Raw genomic sequence first — 21,227 nt, 5'->3', positions numbered from 1 at the left:
GCTGTCGCTTGAGGAATCTGGAAAACACCAGTGGGGAATGAGAGGAATTTCTGCTTTTCGTTTTTCCCTAACCACCCCCTCACCCCTTGCTCTCTTTAGTTTGGACGCCTCTGCACAGCCGAGCTCTTGAGTTTTCTCTTGTTTCTGAATGCAGCCCAACAATAACAACCTCTCATAAACAATGGGGCTTGTTGATTGGGGGGTTGAGAAGGAGAGTGGCCGTTGCTGGCCCGTGCAGTCGGTTTCGCTGGCAGCGGGCCTCACGAATGGTTCTTAAAGTCCGAAAGTACAGGCTACATCGAGGACCGTGAAAGATTTAAGGGCAACTTTAAAAATGCACCATCTCTGAAGGACCATAAACACATGCTTTAGCTCTTTCTTAATCTATCTTTCCTCCAAAAGGACTTTGATGGACCAAACTCTGAAAGGGGATGCTGGTCAATGTCAGGAAACCACAAAAGTACAGGGAAAAAAATGGTAGTTTTGGAATTCTCTGCTTTTACAGCACCCGAGGACTCGTAAAGGGAGTCTGGATCACATCGAGTAGGATTTTGAACAAGACGACCATGGAGCTTTGCCCCATCCTTTCCAGCCTATGGGCAGCTCCAGCACAGCACAGCAAGAGTCACGTGGCATTTACACAGTCAAGCAACAGTTAAACCCTGTGTCTGTGACAAGGAAAAGATAATTCAGAGCGATGTGTCCTGGAATAACTCTGTCTCTACTGTTTCCATCCTGGAAGATGATGCTGCACATTACTGGACATTGTCCCTCATCTGCTGAACCGTTTTTATGACTCTCGCATCAACTAAATCAAAATAAAATGTCAAAAGAGATTCTTGTGAATGGGGTGGGTAAACAAACCACTGTATTTTATTATAATTTCCTACAGGCTGCATACCGGAGCAAGGCTTTTGGAAATACAAGAGTTTTTCCAAAATATCCAAGATGCATAAACAAAACAATACACAGTCCAAGGCGCTCTGTGCATTAACAGGCAGGGTAAGGGCTCCCCCTTGTGGTCAAATCATCACACATGGCTGGGTAGAAAGCACATGAGTGGTTGTCTTTTAGTTGTCTTATCACATTATAATGTATTACCCAGTACACCAAAAATATATACTGTTTTTAAGGTTTTAAAATTTTACACTTTATTCATAGGATAAAGAATCACTCAGCAACCACAGTTAAACACATTCAGGAAGTCATTCATTCACTCACGCGCACACCAAGCACTCATCGAAAACACCCGTTCAGCATCTGGAATCAGTGACGGTCGTCTGCCACAGGTCTTCATTTGTCATTTGTCTTGAAGGGATCAGACCATATCTTCACACCTATGGAGGAAAAAAAGAAAAGAAATAAAAATAAACAATGTCAGGGAGAAAAGGATGACAGGAGAACGAGAACTGATGAGGCTTTGCTTTGGATTGTGCAGAAAGTTGAGGCCATTTTTCTAATGTAAATGTATAGTAAAGTGAAATGTTAATCAATTTAACGGTGAACTTAAAAGACATCAATTGACAGTGTTTACAGAGTTCTGTAAAAAAAAAAAAAAAAAAAATTCTTGATCTTAAAATTATAAAATGTGATTACATTTTTCCTACGAAGAAAGTAAATCAAATGAGGATCAAGGACAGCTTCAGAAAAAAATAAATAAAAAGGGAGTAGGAGTGTATGGAATAGGTCCATTTGTGTACGATAAACATATGCATAAGACATCTTATACATTTTAGGTTAGGTAAACTGATATTTATATGAGTCAGTCAGAAAGTCCTCTGCTTACTGACCAGTTGCAAGAGTTGGATGAAAGTGATTTGAAAAAGAAACCAAGCACACTCAATGTTTATTTAGCAACATGTCTGTTTATGTAACTCTTGTCAAATAATAAAATACCTGTCACAAGGACTGGACCGTTGTGAATAAATACACCAAATATAACATAAATACAAAGCGATGCCAAAACCGTCCCCTGTCTAAATGTACCACTACAGGACGAGCTCTTCTTACCCACAGGTTGAACATCCTCCTGGTTGATTCCTGCCCGGTTCATCTTTTGTATTTGTCCTGGCAGAGAGAGAGGGAGAGAAACAGCACAGTGCATTTAGTGGGATACTTCTGTGGCCAAAATCATAAACAACTTTCCACACAGCAGCTGGTTATTATCAGTCTTTATTGTCCTCCTTTGCCTGCACTGTCAGTAACACTAGAGGAAGTTCATCCACAGGTTTTTTTTTTTTACTGTATGTCCTGACTGCAGCTAGTTTCCATCCGTGCAGGCCAGAGCTGGCTGGACATATAATACGCAACTAGAAACTACAACTATTTAGCTTAATGTATTTTCCTGGCACCGTCCTGTCTTTGTCTTTGTCTTAGGTTTAGCTTCATGTTTATCGTTTTGTGGAAAATGGAAAAGGAAACTCTTTTCAGCATTAGCCACATTTAGCATAAAAGTTTATGTAAATGTACTCCTTATTCGTGAGAGGATGTGTGTTTAAGGTTTTGGAGAGGACATAAAACCCAAAGTTCATAGAGATTCCACATTTAAAAGTGCTAAAAAGCAGATGTTATTTGACTTTTTTAAAAGAAATGTGCCAATGTATAACAACATATTAGCTAACGTCTGCTGGCTAAAAACATTAGCTTAGCATATGTTTGACCACACGCAGGACGTTTGTTATTTAGCAAATATGAAGCTAAACTCTTCATACGTATCAATATATTAAATTACATAAAAGACCGAACACTGTTGTTGTGTAACGTTAACTGAGAGTGAATAAAAGCTAAAAGCCACTTTACTTACTGTACTCGTTTTTATGCGTTAGCGGGTAGAAAAATATGGGGTAAAATGCAGCAGCCACCGCCGTGACAAATCCCCCGAAAACTAACGCAATTCTCAAGTTTTTAGCCATTTTGTAATGTTACATTGGAGGATACGATTTAACCTCCAAGCGTGCGCTGTGTTTACAGTGACTGTTTCCGGGGTAAAGAAGGTCACACTAACGCGTTTTTTTTTTTTTTTGTATAACCGGTTTGGTCTGTGTGGGCTTCCGTAGTGAATATATTAGCCTCGTCAGTGTCACATGCTGCAGCACAACAATAACAAGGAAGAAGAGTTGTAGAAGTTAGCCACCGCTTCTTCTTCATCAGCTTCTTCCTTTTTACCGATAAAACAACAAAATATGGGATTATTCGCCTGTATTTTGTTTATTTGTTGTTACTGCTGCTCCTATGGAAACACGAGAAGTGAAAACGAGCCAATTCAGACGTTTGTAATCCCTCACAGTCACATGGATGTTGGCTGGGTGTACACTATTCAGGTAGGTCTCACTGTCTTTAACCTTTCAATGATTTATTATACAGCCTGATGTTCAGCAGTTTCCATTTTATTAAACCACTTTTACTCATATAATGTAGTTATATGTGTGTATTTTCTGTATAACTTGTGTATTTTTCTATAGGAGAGTATGCATGCCTATGCAGCCAATGTGTACACCACTGTGACTGAGGAGCTGTCAAAGGCTAAAGATCGCAGGTTCATCGCTGTGGAGCAGGAGTTCTTCCGACTGTGGTGGGACACAGTGGCCACAAACACCCATAAAAAACAAGTAAGGATGTGTCGTGTGACGATGAGTCACCACTCAGCACTGACATAAATAACACAAGACTCTGACAGTCTCAAGACAGGCTACAAACCACATTTTTAAAGCGATACTCCTGCAGTAAATTTCGAAAACAAGCAGCAGGGACTAAGATATCCTGTTTCAGTGGCTGTTCTTATGAGATGTATATTTCCAAATTGAGTCCCTGCTTTTGTGCATGGTAAATAACTATGGTTTGGTTGGTTTCCCAGGTGCGACAGCTTGTAAAAGAAGGCAGACTGGAGTTCATCCTCGGGGGCCAAGTGATGCACGACGAGGCTGTGACTGATCTAGATGATGAAATACTGCAAATGACAGGTAGTACCACACATTTCCTTTTGCTGTCATCTCCAATTCCAGTGACCACACACTGTATGTGGTCACTGGAATATAACTCCTTGCTGTTGCAGAGGGACACGGTTTTCTCTACGAGACGTTCGGGGTCCGTCCTCAGTTCTCCTGGCACGTGGATCCATTTGGAGCCTCCGCCACCACGCCGGTCCTGTTTGCCTTGGCGGGTTTCAACGCGCACCTCATCTCACGCATTGACTATGATCTCAAAGACGCCATGCAGAAAAACAAGGTACAGGTGCCTCGGTCAAAAAAAAAAGAGAGAATCAGAATTTTTTTCAGTTTTGCAATTTATACTCTTAACTTGACATTTATCTTTTTCTTTCTTCTTCTTTTTTTTTGCAGAACCTACAGTTTGTATGGAGAGGTTCTCCATCCCTAAAGGAGAAGCAGGAGATCTTCACTCACACTATGGACCAGTTTAGTTACTGCACTCCATCCCACCTGCCGTTCTCAAACAGGTAGATCGTATTCATACTATTTGTATTTCTGTGTCTGCTGTTTTCCCGGTGTTTGTGTCTGCCACTAGGACACTATTTTGACTTTACCAAAGCCCAAATCCCACAGGCCGACTTGAGAAGTATGCAAATTACTGATAAAACATTAAGATTATTGGAAACATGTGTGTTATTACGACAATACTCATACTTGTGTGGGCTTGTACGACAACTAGTTTTATGTTTTTAACTGTGTGTCTTTGTTTTATACCATGTATTCTGCACTTTTCTCTCCTTCTGCGAAAAGTGCTACATAAATAAAGTTTACTTATTTACTTATTCAATAGAAAAACTGCAAATATTCATCAAAACTATTTTGTTCCCAGCTCTGGTTTCTACTGGAACGGAGTTGCCTTGTTCCCGAACCCACCTAAAGATGGAGTCTACCCCAACATGAGCCTCCCCGTGACCAAGGAGACCGTACGCGCCTACGCTCAGACCATGGTGGAGAACATCAAGCAGAGAGCGGCGTGGTTCAGGACCGACCACGTGCTCTGGCCGTGGGTGAGCGGGGGGAAACGGAAAAAGCTGGGATTATTTTATTTCAGATCAATTCCAGTAAAGTAATTGTCTTCAAGGTCCAGTGAAACATCCACAAGCACAGGAAGTAACGTGGGAGGTGGAACCGGAGGAATGGCTTTGATTTTTGAGATATGCACATATGCAGATAATAAATGTCTTTAGGAAAATAATTGTTTGCTCCGTGTGTTTCAGGGTTGTGACAAACAGTTCTACAACTCATCTGTGCAGTTCAACAACATGGACCCTTTAATGAAGTACATCAACCAGAACAGCAAAGAGTTTGGGGTGACGGTGCGGTACGCCACTCTGAGCGAATACTTCCAAGCCGTGCACCAGTCAAATCTTGTTTGGGAGAGTCGGGGGAATGAGGACTTTTTGCCTTATTCCACTGGTGAGAATCTGTTTCTGAATCTGTTTTTCACCTGCTTACATTAAAGGAAGGAAATGAGGCACAGTCAAAAACACCGTTTTCTTGTTGATAGCATCTACCGTGACTAATGTGTTTTATTTCCTAGAACCGTACCAGGCATGGACAGGATTTTACGCCTCCAGAAATGTTTTGAAAGGAGTAGCACGGCAGGCGAGTTCCCAGCTGCACGCGGCCGAGACTCTCTTCGCTCGGTATCGAATCAGCTTCCCCGACGGACCCGTGGCTAAAGACTGGGCCCTGGACAAACTGAGAGCGCTTCGCTGGGCTGTGTCCGAGGTCAAATCCCATAGTATACTATACAGTCGTGACACACATTTAATTCTTACACAGCACAATGTTAAAATCTGCCGTATTTTCATAGGTGCAGCATCATGATGGTATCACTGGCACCGAGTCTCCCAAGGTGGCAGACATGTACCTGCAGCATCTCACACAGGCCATGATGGGAGTGGAGGAACTTCTCGCCGCGCTCTTCCTGCTGCCGCACCACCTGGACATTCCCAGCATGCTCAGCTATCACAGGAAAAGTGCGTTACAAGCCAAGTAGACAGTGCAGCTTCCTTTAGCCTGCTAATACGACCACAGCACTAAAATCCCAAATTCTTTTTTTTAATATAAATGGATAAAAATATGTTAATTAGTGAAACATTTAATTAATTCTTTCATACCAGGTGTTCATCAAACGCTGGAGCAACACGTCATCGTTTACAACCCGTTAGCCTGGAACATCACCACTATCATCAACGTCACCGTCGGCTTCCCCAATGCAGCCGTGTTTGATGATGCTGGACAGCCTGTGCTCGCTCAGGTAGTATGAGTATTGATCATTTTTTTGAAAAGATAAAAACAAATGTTTAAATATTTAGCCACAGTGGAACATTAAAGGGTCATACAGTCAGAAATAAAGTCTTTATTCTAAAGTTATATTGTCTCACTTTGAATAATAATAATGCCAAATCTCTATGCAAACGAAACTGACACATTCAAATTCTTGAAATTTAAGTAAACAGGTGTCTGTCATTCTACATTTACAATTGTATATCTGTTGTGTAGTGACAAAAAATCATTTATTGTCTTAAGTTTTGTGTGAACTAAGTTTTTTGCAATTCAGAAACAGAAATTGGATATAACCTGTTTCTGCCTCTGCCCTTCTGTGTTACAGACCCAGAAATCAGCGCAGTCCAACGTGACCTATGATCTGTTCATGGTGGTCGACCTCGGAGGCCTTCAGCACCGAAAATACTTGATCAAGTTCTCTGACAAACCGTGTTCTGGGAGGTCCAAGTGTAACTGGACCTACGAAGCCAAAGGGGTTCAGTTCGAGAGACGCCGCGTCCGGGACTGGGCCAAAACAGGGAGGAGGCTTCTGCCTGTTCTGAATGAGTGCTACAAGCTCATGTTCGACCAGGACACCAATCTGCTGCACAGCATCACCCATCTGTAAGACCTGATATAGTCTCACACTTACTCCTATTACTCCACTCCACTTACTCCAGTGCTCTGGCAGCTACTCTCTGACCTTTGACCTCTCTGTCGTCCTCAGTGGTGAGGAGAAAAGGAGAGTGAGGACGACTCAAGATTTCTGGGAATACCGTGCAAATGGAGACGTAAACGCGGGGCCCATCTCTGATAACTACATCTTCAGCACCAACACTTCGGCCGTGCGGGGCTACAAGGCCGTGGAGATGGAGATCATCCCCGGGAAGATCGTGTCTGAGATCCGGCAGTACTTCTACAGGTGGGAGGAAGAACTCTCTGGATTCATTAATGTGTTTCTTCTCTTTTCACTCAGCCCCAGTTGACTTCTAATGAATCTTCTTTTAGAGAGGAAAGCGATAAAGACTACGCTTACTCGATCACCACCCGTGTCCCAGAGTGCTGTGGGACCAGAGTGCGGTGCCACAGGCTGGAGCAGACCTACTCCCTGGGGCCGCTGCAGGTCAACACCGAGGTCGTCCTCAGGACCAGCACCGCTCTGAAGAACAACAGGACCCTGTACACAGACGACAACGGCTACCAGATGATGAAGAGGCCGTACAGGAAGTTCATTAATAACACTTTAGCAAGAGTAAGTTCAGTCCTGTGAGGCGTTGCCCCAGTTTAAACTCTTTGTTTTTTCTTTTCTTTTCTGTTTTTGGAATTATTTTTATTGGTTTTCTTGTTCCCGAGTATAGAGCCAAGATACATAGATGTACTAAGAACAGGAAAAATAAAAACAAAAGACAAAGGTAAAGACTTTTCACTTTTACATATTGACATAACGCTAGACCGTACAAAGTCGCACACATAACACACATCTTGACAACTACATTCAGACACAGACAGACTACAGTGGGGAAGAGTAGGTGAGTCTTTTCCTCTGTTTCTCTCCCACATGACTTCAAAGGGAGGGAAAGAGGGAAAGGGAAAAGTTAAAATGAGTGAACCTTCCTATTGATTTTCAAAAAGCTAAAAAAATTCTCTAATCAGTCCCAGTGAGTTGAAATAATCTGTGTTGACGTGTGTTGCAGAACTACTTCCCCATGGTTCGCACAGCCTACGTAGAGGACGAGCTCAGCAGACTGGTGCTGAGCAGCGACAGAGCCCACGGCGTGTCCAGCCAGGCCAGCGGACAACTAGAGGTACGGAAATCCTACATATCATAACACACACTCACTTCCTGTCCACTCAACGCACACAGAAACATGTAAAAACATCCTGCGTCTTGTTTTGTCTTCTCCTCCTCCTCTAGGTCATGCTCCACCGTCGCCTTTGGAACAACTTGACCTGGAACCTGGGCTACAACCTGACCCTCAACGACAGCTCGGTGGTGCGGCCCACCCTGTGGATGACGCTGGGCTCCGTCAGCGCCACCTCCGCGCTTTACCAGAGGGAGGCAATAGAGCTGCAGCACAGACCTGTCGTCATGCCCATAGACCAACCTAGTGAGTGCTGCACAACATCAAAAACTGCATCAACTAAGTTCTTGATATATCCAAAACTCCAAAAAAGAAAATAATCTAAAAAAAAGAAAAAAAAAGAAATGTCTAAATTAAAGAAATAACAGCCTCTCTGCTGTGTTTCACATTCTTCTCTTAAAGAGAAGCCCTGGCTGCAAAAGGAGCCCAGAGGAAGTTCTCCGGTGCGTTCGGTGGTTCTGCCTCCAAACCTCCACCTGCTCAGCCTCAGTGTCCCCGGGTGGAACTACAGCGCTAATCATGACGTTCACCTCGGTCACATAAACTCAGGTGAGCAGGGAGAGAAAAGACTTGGCGTATTTAAAAACCTGTCTTTTTTTAGTGGAATATACAAATTATAACGTATTTTTGTTGTTGTTGTGCCTGTAGGTAAAGGCTCGGTGCGCTCTGAGCCGGACTACGACCGGGTCCTGTTGAGAATCATGCATCTGTTTGAGGAGGGAGAAGATCCTGAGCTTTCAAAGCCGGTCACTGTAAACTTAAAGGTACATAAAGAGCTTTATTTATCATGAGGAAAATTGTTAATTTTCAAAAATAGAGTTAACTTATCTTTTTTTTCTGTTCGTCAATGGTCATTTCCTGTATGAGCAGGATGCTCTGCAGGGCATTGGGGAAGTAAAGGTACTGGAGGAGCGTTCTCTCACAGGAACCTGGGACATCACCAGTCTGCAGAGGTGGAAGTGGAAGACTGCAGAAAACTTAGAGACGAGTGAGAAAAGCCTCTTTACATTCATATGTCTACATCAAATGACAGCTTCTTCCTTTTTACACACTTTATCTGTCTTTTTCTCTTCTTTTAGAGAACGAAAAGTGTACGAGATGTCGACAAGAGGCGTTCAATGTCACCATCTCACCCAAAGAGATCCGGACCTTCTTTGTTCACTTTGCTCCTAAGAACTTTTAGGCTGAACTGTGTTTTGTCTTCTGTGAAGATGGCCAATCATGTAATGTGACAGTGCTTTTTTTTTTAAATATTTGACTGATCGCTACACTGTTAATTAATGCTGTTTTTTGCACATTGTTTTGATTCGTCAAGAGGCACTCGTGTGTTATTGGGGTGTGGACACTCCCACTTTGAGTCCCCGCTGGCTCTCACTGAATAAATTGATTATTTTTTTGTCTTGTTAAAACATCTGTCTGGTTTCTGACTTCTCTCTGCCGTAAACTTCCATCTGATGGGACCAGTAATATTAAAATATGGATTGGATGGAAAAGCTGCTCAAAGCACCTGGAGTCATATTTCTCCAACACATTTAACCGATCCTTACAGAGCTTTAAAATTCCTCCTTAAGACTCTTAAAACCAGACTTGTTACCGGTGATGTGACGTTGATACAGAGGAGATATGGCTGCTCTCTGTGCGCAATAATGGAACTGCTACGGGAAAGACAAGACTCAAGACATCATAACTTTTTTTTTTTTGTCTTTTTTTAAAATTAATAGTGCAATGCAAGTTAGGGTACATTGCAAAATAAAACAGGTGATCAACTAATACAAACAAACCAACATAGATGGCAGCAACAACAGAGATAAAGGAGAAGAGGAAGAAAGAACAGGAAAAAGAAAGAGAAAGAAAAATAAATAAATATATAAAATGGAATAAACAGTGGTAGTCAACCTCCACTCAGCCCCTGGATGACCGAGACCCCCAGGATGGGAGCGGTCAGGACACCTGTACTCATGAATTTGTAGTTATTTTCTGGAAAACATGAATTTCCTAAATCAGAAAAATAGTTTGGAAAAGTTTGAAAGCTGAATTTTTACTGCTGTGTAAGTTTCATTCTTAACATTCAAATATGAGAGTAGTTTCATTTAATTTCATTAATTCCTTTAGACCCATATTGGATATAAAAAAATATATATATAGCCTATTAGACAATAGCGCCTACTCAAGGGGCAAAAAATGCCACAGTGACATTTTGGCTGTGATCATCTCGTTTACAGCTTTACTGGTAAATGCAGTGTTCCAACATGGCCGCTAGGGGCCTCACACTCACACACACACGCCCATCACCAGTCCCCCAGCCCATGGTGCAGCCGACAGGGACCGAAGCAGAGAGGCACCACCCGAGCAGGAGCAGCCCTCCCTCGGCCTGGCTCTGCATCATCACCGCCGCAGCAGCAGCAGCAGCAGCAGCAGAAGAGACGAGGTGGTGTTTCAGTAGCAGACTGTGAGGTGGAGACACGCTGTAGCGAAACGCGCCATGATCGTCAGGGGGGAGAGAGGACGACGTTGTCTGCCATTTGGATCAAGATGAGCAGCGGCAGCAGTGTGAGTCCTGTTTTACTCATTATGCTTTTTATTTTTTATTTATTTTTTATTTTATTTCAGCAGCGGGATTTCGAGTAAAAGTCGCACCAGACAGATTTCGTTTTAAGAAGCTTAAAGGTTCAATCTCAGTTTATGCACAGCACCTCATTTGCATCGTTTAATAGGAAGAATGAAGTCTTTTGTTATGGATGATGGAGGTGGAGGAGGATGCTAGGAGGAGGAAGAGGAGGAGGCGTTGCACGCGTTGCTAGGATACTAAGACTAGGGAGGATGCAGGAGGGGTGGCGTCGCCCACAGGTCTGCCTCTGAGGTGCTGGAGGATTTTTAAGGTCAGGGCCTGTTGGGTGTGTGGCCTATTGAAGATAAACATTATGTTTTGTTGTGTTTTTTTTAACAGAAAAGAGAGAGGGAGCAGAAGAGGAAGCTGCAGCACTTTCTGAGCGACCTGGCTTTGCTCGGATCATTACAGGTTTGACCACACTGCAGAGAGAGATGAAACACACACACTGTGCTGAGGAGAGACTGGTGCTGACTTGTGTTGTTTCCCCCTGGCAGGGCTTTAAATACTTCCAGCCGTGGCTCAGAGGGAAAGAGGAGCTGCTCCTGACGGTCGTCAACGAGGATCTGGTGGGTTTCTAGTGGAACATAACAAACAAAACACAAACTTTACACCAGTGTCTTTCTTCACTGTTCCTTCCTCCCCTGCAGGGTTGGCGATCCCCGGGCTTCGTGGTGTCCAGAGCCTCCTCGTCGGCCTCGGCCACCAGCAGCTGTAACAGCAGCGATGTCTCCCCCAGCAGCAGCGCCCCCAGCGTGGACAGCCGGAGCAGCTCCCCCCTGCCCGGGGAACCGGCGGGCCCTCGGGAGCCCGAGCCGCAAGCGTGCACAAAGACACAACCGCAGACTCCGAGGTGACCGGTGCTGCTTGTAATAGCATCAATCTAATTGGTTCATCACTTAATAATAAACAATCTTCAGTCATTGATCTGATCTGATCTGATTGGTTGCGCTCCATCTGTTTCCATAGGGACCCCTGCAGCGAGGAGCATCTTCTCCCAGCATCCCCCAGTGAGAGAGAGATAGCAGTGCCTGTAAGAGCCCTTGATTTGTTTTCCTCTCCCTTAAAGGGATAGTTCAACATTTTGGCAGATTAGCCTATTGCCATAATCCCTATAGTCATAGCAGTAGGTTAAAGCATAAGTAAACGGAATATTTGTGTTAATATAAGTCTTAAATAGTTATATCTTCCGACAGCAATCACTTATATAGAGTGTTTGGTCCGAAACACGGGTCTGTCAGTCACTCTGCTCTGCTGTAAGCCGAGGAGAAAACTTTCCTTGTATCCTACAACCCTTATCCAATGAGGAGAGAGAATGGCATAAAGGGGCGGTCCTCTCTGTGTGTGCGGCCAAGGGATGCGAGGGACGAGGGCGGGGACTGCTAACTCCATCGGCTGACAAGAAGTTTTGCCAAAACGACCGGATCGCTTACTTTTGCTTTAATTCCCTTTATTATCAGTGCATGTTGTTTTGAGATCCGTGGGGCAGAGACATGAGCTGCTTGGAGTTGTTGGATTGTGTATTTTATGAGTTTGATGAGGGACAGGGGATCTGTACCATTCACCATTGTGTTCACTGAGCAGCTCACGTCTCTGCCCCGCTGATCTCAAAACAACATGCACCGATAATTAAAGGTAATGAACCTAGTCCTATGATTATAGGGATTATGGCAATAGGAGAATTTGCCAAAATGTTGAACTATCCCTTTAAACTCTAAACCCTCAGACTTGATTATTAACTCACTGTCTCCGTCTCACTGATCTCCACTTTGTCTCTCAACAGGAGGTGAACTGCACTCTGTTTTTACTGGCCGGCTACGTCAAGTACGGGCGGCCCTACGCCTGGATCCGCTCCAATCACGAGCGCCTGGTCAACATCGGAGGCACCGATTCGATGGTCAAGGACACGCCCATGAAACTCAAGTCCATCTCAGACTGGCAGACGCGAGGTATGGAAACAATGCGAGGAATCCAAAAGCGGAGCAAAGTTATTGTTTCACTGCACAGATTCAATAATTACACCATTTTCCATGAGCTAAATCAGATGCAGATGTCTTTGCTTCGGGTTTAACCTTCTTTAGAAGAGCACTGTTTGCTGTGGATTAGCCTGGTGGAAAAAAGCTCTGGGTGCTTTAGTTGCATTTCCACAAATGTTTGACTAGAGTAACAATAGTTTTTCAGTCTTTTCTCTCCTTTTTTTAAAAATCTTTTTGCAGGTATTCGTGTGTGGGACATCGTCAGTGAGCTGGTGTGTCTGTGCACTGTCCCCTCTCCCTCCAACCCCTTCGCCTTGGACATGCGTTACATCAAAAGTCTTCCCCTCCCCGAACGATTCCTGGTCACGGGCGCTCTCCTCAACTTCCTGGAGATGTACGTGGTGTACGGGAACCGGGACGAGCTGCACTACGACAAAGGTATCAGCCCATCATCTCTGAAAATCATACGGAGCAACAGGTGGTGTCAGTGTTTTCAAACTACTCTTTTCATGCACTTTTACTTTATGTAGTATAATTTGAACCAGCAGGTGGTGCTGTTTAGCTACATGACACAACCTCTTCTCCCACTATCGTTTACTACATTTAATTTGAAGTTATCAGCTCCTCTTTTTGATTATTTGAGCTTTTTTTTTTGTTTTTTCTCTCTTCTCAGTTGTGGAGGAGGTGAAGCCCCTGAGGCGTTTCCACGTTCAGTCCCTGCTGGAGTTACAGCGACACAGAGAGACGTCCGAGCCGAGCGGCGTTCCAGCAGCAGGAGCAGCAGTGGTGGTGGACTCGTCTGGAGAGGAGTGAGCGTATAAAGATGAGAAACCTGTGTGCACTTTGACTCAGCAATGTAGGAAAAACAGACACGGCAAAAAGGATCAAGTGTGAGAGATCCCCCCCAGTTTTTCAAAGGATTTTTTTTTTTTTGGTATTTTGTTGTGCGTCATGATTGTTTTGTCTGACTCATGATGATGAGTGTTAATGTCACCGGTGCGAACTAAAAGGCCTGGAGTCTCATGTTACTTATCCACTGTACAAATGTGTTTGTTTCAAGGCTGCGCCGTCCAGTTGAAGCTGCATCTGCATCTTTGCCACAGTTGGAAGGTAGTCACATGTTACCAGATGTTTTGGAAATGTGAAGAAAAACACAACACGCACACACACACACACACACACACACACACACACAGGAGAATAACCCTGGGAAATGTGTCACATGACTGAGATTTAACATCCCAGGACCTCTCCTCTGAATGCCTTGGCCTGCCACCTCCCCAAACCCTTCAATCTCAATCTCTTCCTCTCCCACACACACACACACATACACACAAACACACAGTCAAAGACAGGAATTCTGTTTTCATCAGGCCAAATATAACATTTTAAAAACTTCAGCGTTCAATCCTGGAAACAGAATCATTTATCAGGGTCAAAGTTGCAGAAGTTAAATGTTTCCCCTCCTTCAAATTTTAAAAGCAGCATGAGAACAAACACGTTACAGAGAAACAAACAAACAAAAGTGTTGTATAAAAAGTTTTAATAATTCATAAAATACATATTATAAATATGTACAATGACAAAACAGTAACATTGATAAAATATATCTTAAAGCAGGCACTTGAACCCTGTTATCTGAGATGAAGGTTGTGCCGTTTGTAAAAGATACATTAAAGGGTACAAGATGATAAAATTAACCACTTAAAAAAAAACTAAAAAAACCAAGTGGCACACCCGTCGAAAACACTGGCACGTTTTCTGCTTCAGAGAAAACAACATCTCTAGCTTAGTTTTGGTCAGAAAACGCTAAACGAGAACTGAACGGTCACCTCACGGGTGAACGACTAATCCTCACGTCTCTCATTTGTAAACCGTGGACAAAATCGCCATCATGAGAGCGCGTTATGCAATACTGCACATATCTGTGCCCGTAACCGTCTCTTTAAATAGACTTAAAAACGGGCATCTAGGGCACCTTTTATGGCTTCGGTAATGGGAGCAAGTCGAGGGGCTCGAGAGTTAAAAGCGCATTGTAGCATCCACTGATGAGGCCGCTCCGAATGCAAAGTCATGGTTGGACGTGGGAGAAGAATTCAGGGGGGGGGGCTTTTTTTTTAAGAAGATACTCCATCTCAGATTTCCTCCTGTAGGAATGCAGGTGCACGGCCGCACATTCCTCACAGAGGCTCCACATTGGGAACACAGCGTTCCCAGTGTTCGGACACAGACGTCACGAGTCGTGTTTTTCCCATATGAATGCAAATGATTTATCACTGTGGACAGTCAGGATCTGTTTTTTTTTTTTTTCTTCTGAGTTTGTTTTTTTGCTGTAGTTTGCAAAGGGAGGGGTTGTTTCTCGTTGACCCTGCAACGTTCTGCAGAGGTCTATTTTTATTCACAATGCAGGTGCTGCAGCACATAATGCAGTTTATTGAAGCAAATGGCCTCTTTAAACAAAATGCAATAGGAAATGATATAACTTGTGATTTCATGAGGAGGAATTAAACTGAGATGTGTTCAAGTGTCGGATTTTACAGCTGGAAATTTGGAAAGTGCTCAGAATTAACTACGTCACTTGCATCTGAGTGGATTACAGACTATAGTATGACCTGCCAGCAGTGTCCAGCATTATGTAACCTTGGCCAAAACTCTTGCAACATAGATTAAGAAGTGTGGTTGTGTCCATCGGATTTAAAAGATTTTTTTTTTTAAAGAAGGGAAAGAAAACATACTTGCTAGTGCCACATGGTTTAAAAAAAAAACATAAAATCATCATGACCTGTAACAAATGTCAGTTAAATAAAAATATCAGCCTTCAGAAACGTCAGGACTCTCGTCGTCTTTTCCAGTTTTGCCTGTGGATGGTTGCTTCACTGTTGGTTTTATTCGTCTCTTTCCAACAGACCAAACCCTTTCGGTGGCTTTATCAAGTAGACTCCTTAAAAACAAACAAGCCAACCAAAACAACGAGAAAAACAAACAAACTAAAAGATGAGGGACCCAAGACGTGACTCAGTCCCGGTCCTCAAACGGGCTGGCAGCCAAAGTCACAAGTCCGCACGCTGGCGTTGACAGGCGAACAAAAGAGAACCCCGTCAACAAGCGTCTTGTGCCGCTACTGGATGCCAGTCAACGAGACAACTTTGCTGCGTCACAAACCGTCAAGTCCACACACTCACTGATTATGGCCACATCCTCTCACAAGCAGAGTCCTCAGACACTCTCTTCCAAATATGGACATTCCCCACTCCCCAGTTTGAATCCCCCTTTTGTCCTTCCCTCTGTCTTGTTATCACTCCCCAGCTCCCTTCAGTGCTGCTGTCATCCTTGAGGTTGTCATCAGGTTAATGTGCATCCCCCCTCCTCATGTGTGAGGGTGGGATAGATGGGAGGGGATCGTGGGTTCAATTCCAGCTGTCGGAGGCAGATCCTCTCCTGGTGATGGCCCTCATCGGGCTGCGGGACACGGAGCCTCTCTTCTTCCAGCGAACTGCGAAAAGGAAACACAGCGAAGGGTCAGAGGTGTTGGCTTAGCAGCTGCAGACTTAAAGAGTGAACACTGGTGTTTAAATATTAAACACACAACGTTTTGACTCTGCCGTGTCCCAGTGAAGCTACTCATTGACCGCTACCTGCTTCAACACTTGGTTTCCATTACTTTCACCCAGTGGTCAGAGGTTCAGATGAACGATTCTGACGCACAAAACCAAAGTGCAGCAGCTGATCGGAGGTCAGAATCTGACTCCGTTTGGCTACTTTTGCTACTAAAATGTATTTTTATCAGGGCTGCCCCCAAATAGTCGACCAAGAAGTCATTAGTCGACCTAAATCGTTTGATTGGGCACAGAAAAAAAAACAAAAAAAACACTTGGAGCCCTGTCCTGTCAAAATCAAGTCAAAATCTATAAGACTGGACTGTGTATGAAAGGCTAGAGGGCTTTTAATTTGAAGGTCCAGATACAGGGCATATCATGGTTGTTGGACAGTTAACTATTACTATCATATTGGGCAAGAAATCTAAAATCTGGGATCACTTTTGACATATTATTACGGCTTTGTATATCTCTGTGATGTAGGAAACTGGTAACAATATTACTCAACCTTCTAGAATTCAAACTGTCTTGTTGCTCCCTAATATACTGTATATATTCATCATTATCTGCGACGATTAGTCGACTAATGGCTAAATGACGACTACTGGGCGACCAAGAAAATCTTTGGTCGGGGGCAGCCCTAACTTTTAGGGAATAAAACTAAATATAAAAATGTGCAGGAGCTAGAAAACCTCCCCCACTAGCTGCTCTCTGTGAGTCTGGGCCGTCATCTCACCTTTCCCCAGACTGGCGGGCAGGGTGGAGCTCTTCGTGTTGGCCGGAGAGTTGGACGAGTCCTCCCCACGCTTCCCCTTGGCCTCGCCGGGCGTCAGCGTGGCCGAGCCGTCCTGCTGCCAGTCGCTCAGCGCCCGCTGGAAGGAGTGGGCCAGGCAGGCCGTCATGTCCCGCGCCCGCTCGGCCCGGCTGCACCAGAACACCCGGCACTGCAGCTGCTGCCCGTGATGCTTGCAGATGTACAGGAAGACGTTGGGCCGGTTGGCGTCGGCGGCGCAGTACGCGATGTCCTGCAGGTACGTCTTGGTGAGCTGCCGGCCGGTGCTCAGCTCCTTCACCTCCACGTACCTCGGCCGGACCACCAGGGCGTGATCTTTGCTCAGCTTCTTCCCGTTGGCGATGCCCTCCAGCAGGTGGTTGATGGCTTCCTGCGCCTGCTCTCGGTCCAGAGAGAAGATCTTCTCCGTGCCCAGGTAGTGGACTTTGAAGAGGGGGTCCCCGTGGGACAAAGACTCGGTGCGGTCGCGGCGAAAGCGGCGACGCAACGCGGCCGGAGAGTTCTTTAGGGTCTGCATGAGGTGGAAAGTGCTGAGAGACATGGTGCGCCTCAGGTTGGATCTGATGGGAATCTTCGCCGTGGTGCAAGCGCCGACTGTGGTCCGCTGGTTCTCTTCAGAGCCGCTCCCACTCTTCCACCTTCCTTCTATAAATGGAGCGTAGTTGCATCCGCTGCTATTATCTGAAATGAGGCAGATGAAGAGGGTGACGTTAGTGGAGTCGTTTCAGAAGACGCATGAATAATTAAACAGGACAGATGCTTCAGCTTTGTTCAGGTGAGGGAAACAGTTCATCCTGATCCATTTTGACACCAAGGACTTTCTCAAGCATGAAGGAACTATTCTCTCTCTGTGTCTCTTTTTGCTTGACTTTTATTGTGCTTATGCTCACAACTCCTTGATAAGGGAAAAATGCGTGCAGTCAGCACAAATTTGCACTGCAGCGTGGAAAAGAAAAACAACAAAAAAGGCCACCAAACAGGATCAGTAACGTGAGTGACGCATTCGGCGAGGAATACTCACTCACCGCAGACACCAACTATTAAATATTTACCGTCAGGCCTGGCTTGAGGCTTGTGAACACTACAGAGATGTACAAACACAACGGTGAACTGGAAACGTGCCAATGTAAAGTGAAGGTTACTGTCGCACACAAGGTGACATGAGGAAATCAAGCAGGTACAGTACATTGAGCTATTTAAGCTGCAGCTACATTAATGTCACCATATTATTAGTTACTGGACCACTTCTGTGACCTCACTAAGTCAAGTCTTATGCAACCACATCTTCCCCCCCCATTGTCTCCAGTCCTACATACCCACAGAACTGCCTGTTCTCCATTGTGTTGCGCTTTATTTTTTCCCCTTTCTCTTTTCTTGGCCATTCTTTCAACATCCTAGCTCCGTCCTCAGAAGTGACTTGCAGGGAGAGAACCGCCGACTGTTCCAAGGTGGGGGCCATTGTTAGTCCAACTACTCCCGCCCCCGACCCCTCTCCTCTCTCCTGTGCAGGAAACAGCTTTGCATTCCCATCCTAAATATTTCTACCGCAAACAATGGCATGCTTCTGAGAGTGTGTCACATCTCAAAAAACAAAAAGGGAGGGGAGATGCACGTTGACCTACAGCCTTAGCACGACCCAGGACATGCAGATGCACAATAATAATGAAACAACGAAGCTCACTACTAGAGAATAAAGGTTATATGAAAAGCACATGAAACCAATGCTACACACCTGTACAACACCTGTCAGTGGACACAGGTCAAATTCACATCCACATCAGGTGCATCAAACCTGCATTAATCTGACAGGACATGATGATCTCCAATCTAAACCAATGCTGCGTTCAAAACATGTAGAAAAATAATATCTATTCAACTATAAGCCAAATTAATATTCTAAAGTCAGGACTTTTACAGATGCATCCAACTTAAAACAAGGCATATGGTTCATCTAGGATTCCACCACTATAAAAAAAAAAAAACTATTAATACAAGGGGATGACAACAATATTTTTGAGCCGAATTAACTACCAGAGTCTAGTGATCCATTAAAACAACTTAAACTCAATATACACACCACACATTCTCTGTAATCAGCGAGAAAAGTTTACATTGACAGGTTTTTGAACGCACTCCGGTGAGCTCCGCAGAGACCCGGAGAACTCAGCGCCGCGGGGCAAGAAAAACCTGCCGGACGGCGTCACTTTCCTCAGAGTTGCCCGGAGATATAACCAGTGTTTACAGAAACGTGTTGCAACCTCTGTTTCACAAATTAGGAGAAGTTAAAAAAAGAAAAGAAAAGAAAAGTGTTCCCTACCTGGGCACAGTCTCATGCAAACGCCGTGCTCCTCGTGCGCCTCAGGTGAACCAGCTCGGAGTCCCGGGATCCGTTCAAACTCAGTGGGCAGGTGGGAGTCTGTTAACCCCAACATCCACACTCCGAGTCGGGCTGTTATTTTATTCTTCTCTCTGAGCTCTCCGTCCCTGTCCGGTGAGATAAACACAAGCGAGACACTTTATGGACGACACTGGGTCATGCTCTCTCTCTCTCTCTCTCTCTCTCTCTGTACTCTGCTCTGCGTCGTACGAGTTTGAGTGAATCACTGAGCGCGTGGGAGAACGGTTTTAAAACAGCGTAGGCGCGAGCTCGTCACAAGCGCGTGGACGAGCACTGCATTTGCGTCCGAAGCAGGCGAGCCCTCAGGAGGCTGGTGGTTGGTGTGAGGCAGAGGGAGGTCTACGGGGGACAGGGGGGAGGAGGGGGGTTGTTGGTGATGATGGTGATGATGATTTACAAGAGGAGAGGGATTTACAGTAACCTGCAGGAGAAGATGAATGACAGTTGGCCTGGGTTTGATTCACTTACTGGCATACTTTTTGTGTTTGTTTAAGCTGCTTATCACAGTTTCCTCAGTTTGTCCCTTTGAGGTGACATACGATGCTGCTGCTGCTGCTCACAGAGACACATCATCTGCTGTGAATTCAGTATGAACTGAACAGAAAAAAAAGAAGAAGTTAAAAACCATATTTCCATGGTTTGTATGGTTTTGCTCAAATTGTGCACCGCTGTCATGTCAGACACATCCTTTCAAATGGACCCTGACACATTTGGTGTCCTCTTGGGAAGAAAATGTTGAAGTTATAAGAGTTTGAGTTTTGTAGAGACTGACTGCTGCTTTTGAAGTGATTTAAAACAGTAAACAAATTAACTGTAAGAAAATTGGTCTGATTATAGATTATGAGGCCTAATTTCCCTGTAGAGATCAATGTGTCTTGTTACATTTAACTGTGTTAAGTGATGTTTTTAATATCAATTAATTTATCATATTTTTCTAAATTAAGTCAGGACTTTTTTAGTCTGAAATATGTCACAAATATATATATATATAAAAAAGACAATCACACAGATAAGTGTCAACAACACTTTATTTGTTGCAACACATGATTAATCAAGATAAATAATTAAATAAAAATCAGATGTTGGCAGTGACTTTCCTGTTAGCTCAGCTTTTTATGAGAGTTAATGTGAAATACCGTTAAAAATGTTCACGCCATCACAGTGCGTTAGTCAGGGACCGTGATGAAACTTTTCTCCCCCAGCTGAAAGTTTCACATTACCCTACTTTAGCATGTGTGCGATACCGAACTGGGAACACATCTGAAACCCACTACCTCTCATTACCATCACATTGCGTCATAGTTCGTCTTTAATGGGGATCGTTGGTCTCCCTGGTTCAGATCGGCTCCCAGTGTTTATTCTGGGGGCATTTTGAACAGTGGCAGAGGAAAACTTTAAACGGTTCCATGTGTGTATGCGTCTGTGCGTCTCTGTGAGTGAGTGTGTGTGTGTGTGTGTGTGTGTGTGTGTGTGTGTGTGTGTGTGTGTGTGGCTGGGTGTGCCTGACGTGGGGAAACAGTAGGGCCCCTGTTTCTTCTGGGTTTGGCCCAACAACAGTTAAGTTCTGGACGTCACACCGGCCTCAGTGCCTAGCGGGACACACTGGAACTATTCTTGGGGCACCAGTGACATAATGGAGCATCTCAGACAGGCACCCACCCTCCCTATATATCGCACAACAGAGTCAGCATCCAAAGCATGGCACAGCCAGGACTGCAGCTGCAGCTCTGGAGCTCG

General features: G+C 44.5%; 3 protein-coding genes across 3 annotated transcripts; 1 reads left to right on the top strand and 2 right to left on the bottom strand.

The window, feature by feature from the left end:
- Nucleotides 1–850: 850 nt before the first annotated feature.
- On the bottom strand, nt 851–2,983 carry smim20 (small integral membrane protein 20). The gene is made up of 3 exons (XM_083992525.1): nt 2,804–2,983; nt 2,011–2,067; nt 851–1,337 (listed from the first exon to the last, which is right to left on the bottom strand). Exons 1-3 carry the CDS (start codon nt 2,910–2,912, stop codon nt 1,294–1,296), a joined length of 210 nt encoding a protein of 69 aa, XP_083848651.1. The 5' UTR covers nt 2,913–2,983; the 3' UTR covers nt 851–1,293.
- Nucleotides 2,984–3,091: 108 nt separating this feature from the next.
- Nucleotides 3,092–9,469, top strand: man2b2 (mannosidase, alpha, class 2B, member 2). Its single transcript, XM_083993456.1, has 19 exons — nt 3,092–3,320; nt 3,462–3,608; nt 3,854–3,959; nt 4,052–4,224; nt 4,338–4,453; nt 4,816–4,993; nt 5,204–5,402; nt 5,527–5,717; nt 5,803–5,968; nt 6,113–6,249; nt 6,604–6,881; nt 6,985–7,179; nt 7,266–7,509; nt 7,952–8,062; nt 8,173–8,365; nt 8,522–8,668; nt 8,768–8,883; nt 8,990–9,107; nt 9,199–9,469. Exons 1-19 carry the CDS (start codon nt 3,183–3,185, stop codon nt 9,300–9,302), a joined length of 3,057 nt encoding a protein of 1,018 aa, XP_083849582.1. The 5' UTR covers nt 3,092–3,182; the 3' UTR covers nt 9,303–9,469.
- A 4,798-nt stretch (nt 9,470–14,267) lies between these two features.
- Nucleotides 14,268–19,688, bottom strand: LOC311001776 (uncharacterized protein). The gene is made up of 3 exons (XM_083992932.1): nt 19,410–19,688; nt 17,036–17,773; nt 14,268–16,196 (listed from the first exon to the last, which is right to left on the bottom strand). The coding sequence occupies exons 1-3, from the start codon at nt 19,522–19,524 to the stop codon at nt 16,111–16,113; spliced, it is 939 nt and encodes a 312-aa protein (XP_083849058.1). The 5' UTR covers nt 19,525–19,688; the 3' UTR covers nt 14,268–16,110.
- Nucleotides 19,689–21,227: the final 1,539 nt, after the last annotated feature.

This window comes from Trachurus trachurus, assembly GCF_905171665.1.
Source record: "Trachurus trachurus genome assembly, chromosome: 18".
In the NCBI taxonomy this organism is placed as follows: domain Eukaryota; kingdom Metazoa; phylum Chordata; class Actinopteri; order Carangiformes; family Carangidae; genus Trachurus; species Trachurus trachurus.
Note: the sequence above shows the minus strand (reverse complement) of the source record. Positions and strands in the feature narration are given on the sequence as shown.

Coding starts and splice junctions, on each gene's coding strand:
- smim20 (XM_083992525.1), bottom strand. CDS start 2,912: ATGGCTAAAAACTTGAGAATTGCGTTAGTTTTCGGGGGATTTGTCACG. Junction 2,068..2,803: donor AACGCATAAAAACGAGTACA/GTAAGTAAAGTG, acceptor TCTCTCTGCCAG/GACAAATACAAAAGATGAAC. Junction 1,338..2,010: donor GGAGGATGTTCAACCTGTGG/GTAAGAAGAGCT, acceptor TTTCCTCCATAG/GTGTGAAGATATGGTCTGAT.
- LOC311001776 (XM_083992932.1), bottom strand. CDS start 19,524: ATGTTGGGGTTAACAGACTCCCACCTGCCCACTGAGTTTGAACGGATC. Junction 17,774..19,409: donor TTGCATGAGACTGTGCCCAG/GTAGGGAACACT, acceptor GCCTCATTTCAG/ATAATAGCAGCGGATGCAAC. Junction 16,197..17,035: donor GCCCGCCAGTCTGGGGAAAG/GTGAGATGACGG, acceptor TCCTTTTCGCAG/TTCGCTGGAAGAAGAGAGGC.
- man2b2 (XM_083993456.1), top strand. CDS start 3,183: ATGGGATTATTCGCCTGTATTTTGTTTATTTGTTGTTACTGCTGCTCC. Junction 3,321..3,461: donor GCTGGGTGTACACTATTCAG/GTAGGTCTCACT, acceptor ATTTTTCTATAG/GAGAGTATGCATGCCTATGC. Junction 9,108..9,198: donor TGCAGAAAACTTAGAGACGA/GTGAGAAAAGCC, acceptor CTCTTCTTTTAG/AGAACGAAAAGTGTACGAGA.